This window comes from Salvia splendens, chromosome 14, assembly GCF_004379255.2.
Source record: "Salvia splendens isolate huo1 chromosome 14, SspV2, whole genome shotgun sequence".
Classification (NCBI taxonomy): Eukaryota; Viridiplantae; Streptophyta; class Magnoliopsida; order Lamiales; family Lamiaceae; genus Salvia; species Salvia splendens.
The window spans coordinates 14,907,760-14,909,708 of NC_056045.1; the positions used below are offsets into that span (position 1 = coordinate 14,907,760).

General features: G+C 48.6%; 1 protein-coding gene across 1 annotated transcript; it reads right to left on the reverse strand.

Moving 5' to 3' along the window:
- Nucleotides 1–545: 545 nt before the first annotated feature.
- Nucleotides 546–1,706, reverse strand: LOC121764235. Its single transcript, XM_042160290.1, has one exon. It carries the CDS (start codon nt 1,704–1,706, stop codon nt 546–548), a length of 1,161 nt encoding a protein of 386 aa, XP_042016224.1.
- Nucleotides 1,707–1,949: the final 243 nt, after the last annotated feature.

The window sequence follows — 1,949 nt, forward strand, 5'->3', positions numbered from 1 at the left end:
ATCTTGATCCACGGCTCGGGAAAGCTCATTTGCTTAAGTACTTTGGACAGAAAGGGCCATTGAACCCGGTCGTAGGCTTTCGCCATATCCAGCTTAAGGGCAACATTTGGTGTTAGTTTGCTACGATAGAGCCCATGGAACATTTCTTGTGCAAGGAGGACGTTGTCGTTGAGAAGCCTTCCTTTAACGAAACCACTTTGGTTTGGAGAGATAACCTTTGGTAGGAAAGGGGTGAGCCTAGACGTGAGGATCTTCGTAATAATCTTGTTTGATACGTTACGTAGGTTGATCGGCCGGTACTCTAACCACGAAGACGGGTTGAGCGTTTTTGGCAGTAGAACAATCATCGTTGCGGTGATGCTCCGAGGTAGATACGCCCCTTTGAAAAATTGGAGCACCGCGTCAACAACGTCGTGGCCAATGGTGTCCCTGCATTTATGATAGAATGTAGTGGTGAATCCATCCGGCCCCGGTGCGCTATCCCCTGATATTTCCCACACCGCTTGCTTGACCTCCTCAGCCGACGGGAGGGATATCAGACTGCTCTAATTAGTTGTGTTCGGTTTTTGTTGGATGAGGCTCAGGTTTGGCTCAATTAGGGGAGGGGTTGGGGGAGCTAAAAGATCCTGGATGAACAAAGCTTTCGACGCCTTCACTTCGGATTCCTCGGTGAGTACCCTATCCCCCACTTGCACGCTATGTATGCGCAGTCTGGCCATTTTTTGCTTAACCCAACTTTGATAAAACTTGGTGTTTCTATCCCCGTCTTTGAGCCACCGCACAGCTTCCTTTTGCCTCCAGAGATCCTCTTCCATTTTTAAAAGGAGGATGTATTGTGCGATGTGCTTGTTGATGTTGCTTCGATTGATCAGGTACGGGTCCGCCTCGTAGGCTCCTTGTGCCGAAACCACCCTCTCCTCAGCTTCTCGAAGGATTGCATGTAAGTTGCCGAATACCTCCTTATTCCATCTTTTCAGTACCTTCTTAAGCCTTGCTAATTTGACTTGGAAATTAAGGAGACCCACAGCCTCGGTCGGTTGTGCCCAACTTGATGTCACTACTCCTTTGAACTCCAGGTGTCTGATCCACATGTTTTGGAAACGAAAAGGTTTACCTTGGGGTCGTGGGGTAGAGGTCTCGCACCGCATGAGGACCGGTCCATGGTCCGAGGCAACCCGCGGCAGATTCGAGACTCTAGATGACTCAAAAACGCTGGTCCACTGCTCGTTGATGAAGACCCTGTCCAATCTCTCAAACAACGCGTTCTTGGCCCATGTGAAGGGGGAACCATCGAACCCTAGGTCCATTAGCCTACATTCCTCAACAACTTCAGCAAAATCCACCATCTCGGCCACTCTATTGGAGTCACTCCCGATTCTATCTTGTGGACTTAGGATAGTGTTGAAGTCGCCACCTATCATCCATGGTCGACCTTGTACCTCTCCCGCAATGTCTCGTATTTTGCTCCACAGATAGTACCTTTCTGCTCTCGTACACTTTGCATAGACCGCCGATATAGCAATAGGTTGGTTGGTGGCCGGGGTGGTGAGAAGACCATGTAGCACCTGTTCCGAATCATCAATTATCTCAAAGCTGGACCCTTCTTTAACAAAAACCCAAATTTTCCCGGCCGTGTTCACCGCCTTGAACTCAAGACCCAATAGCTTTGAATAGAAGTCCTGGTTGGGTTGAGTGAATGGTTCCATTATTGCCAAGAAAGAAACATTATAGAGTGAGATTAATCTTTTGACAACGTTACACGAGGAAGCTTTCACTATCCCCCTAACATTCCAAAACAAAAAGTTGTATGACATAATTAGGCAAGAGGGGTCTTACCCGAGCGGGGGAAAGGCCGCCCGTTAGAGTCTCTCGATTGTGCCATCTTGCCCTCGGTAAGATTGTTTCTTCATAGGGAATTGGCATCACCACCTCCGGATAGGCGAGAGGTA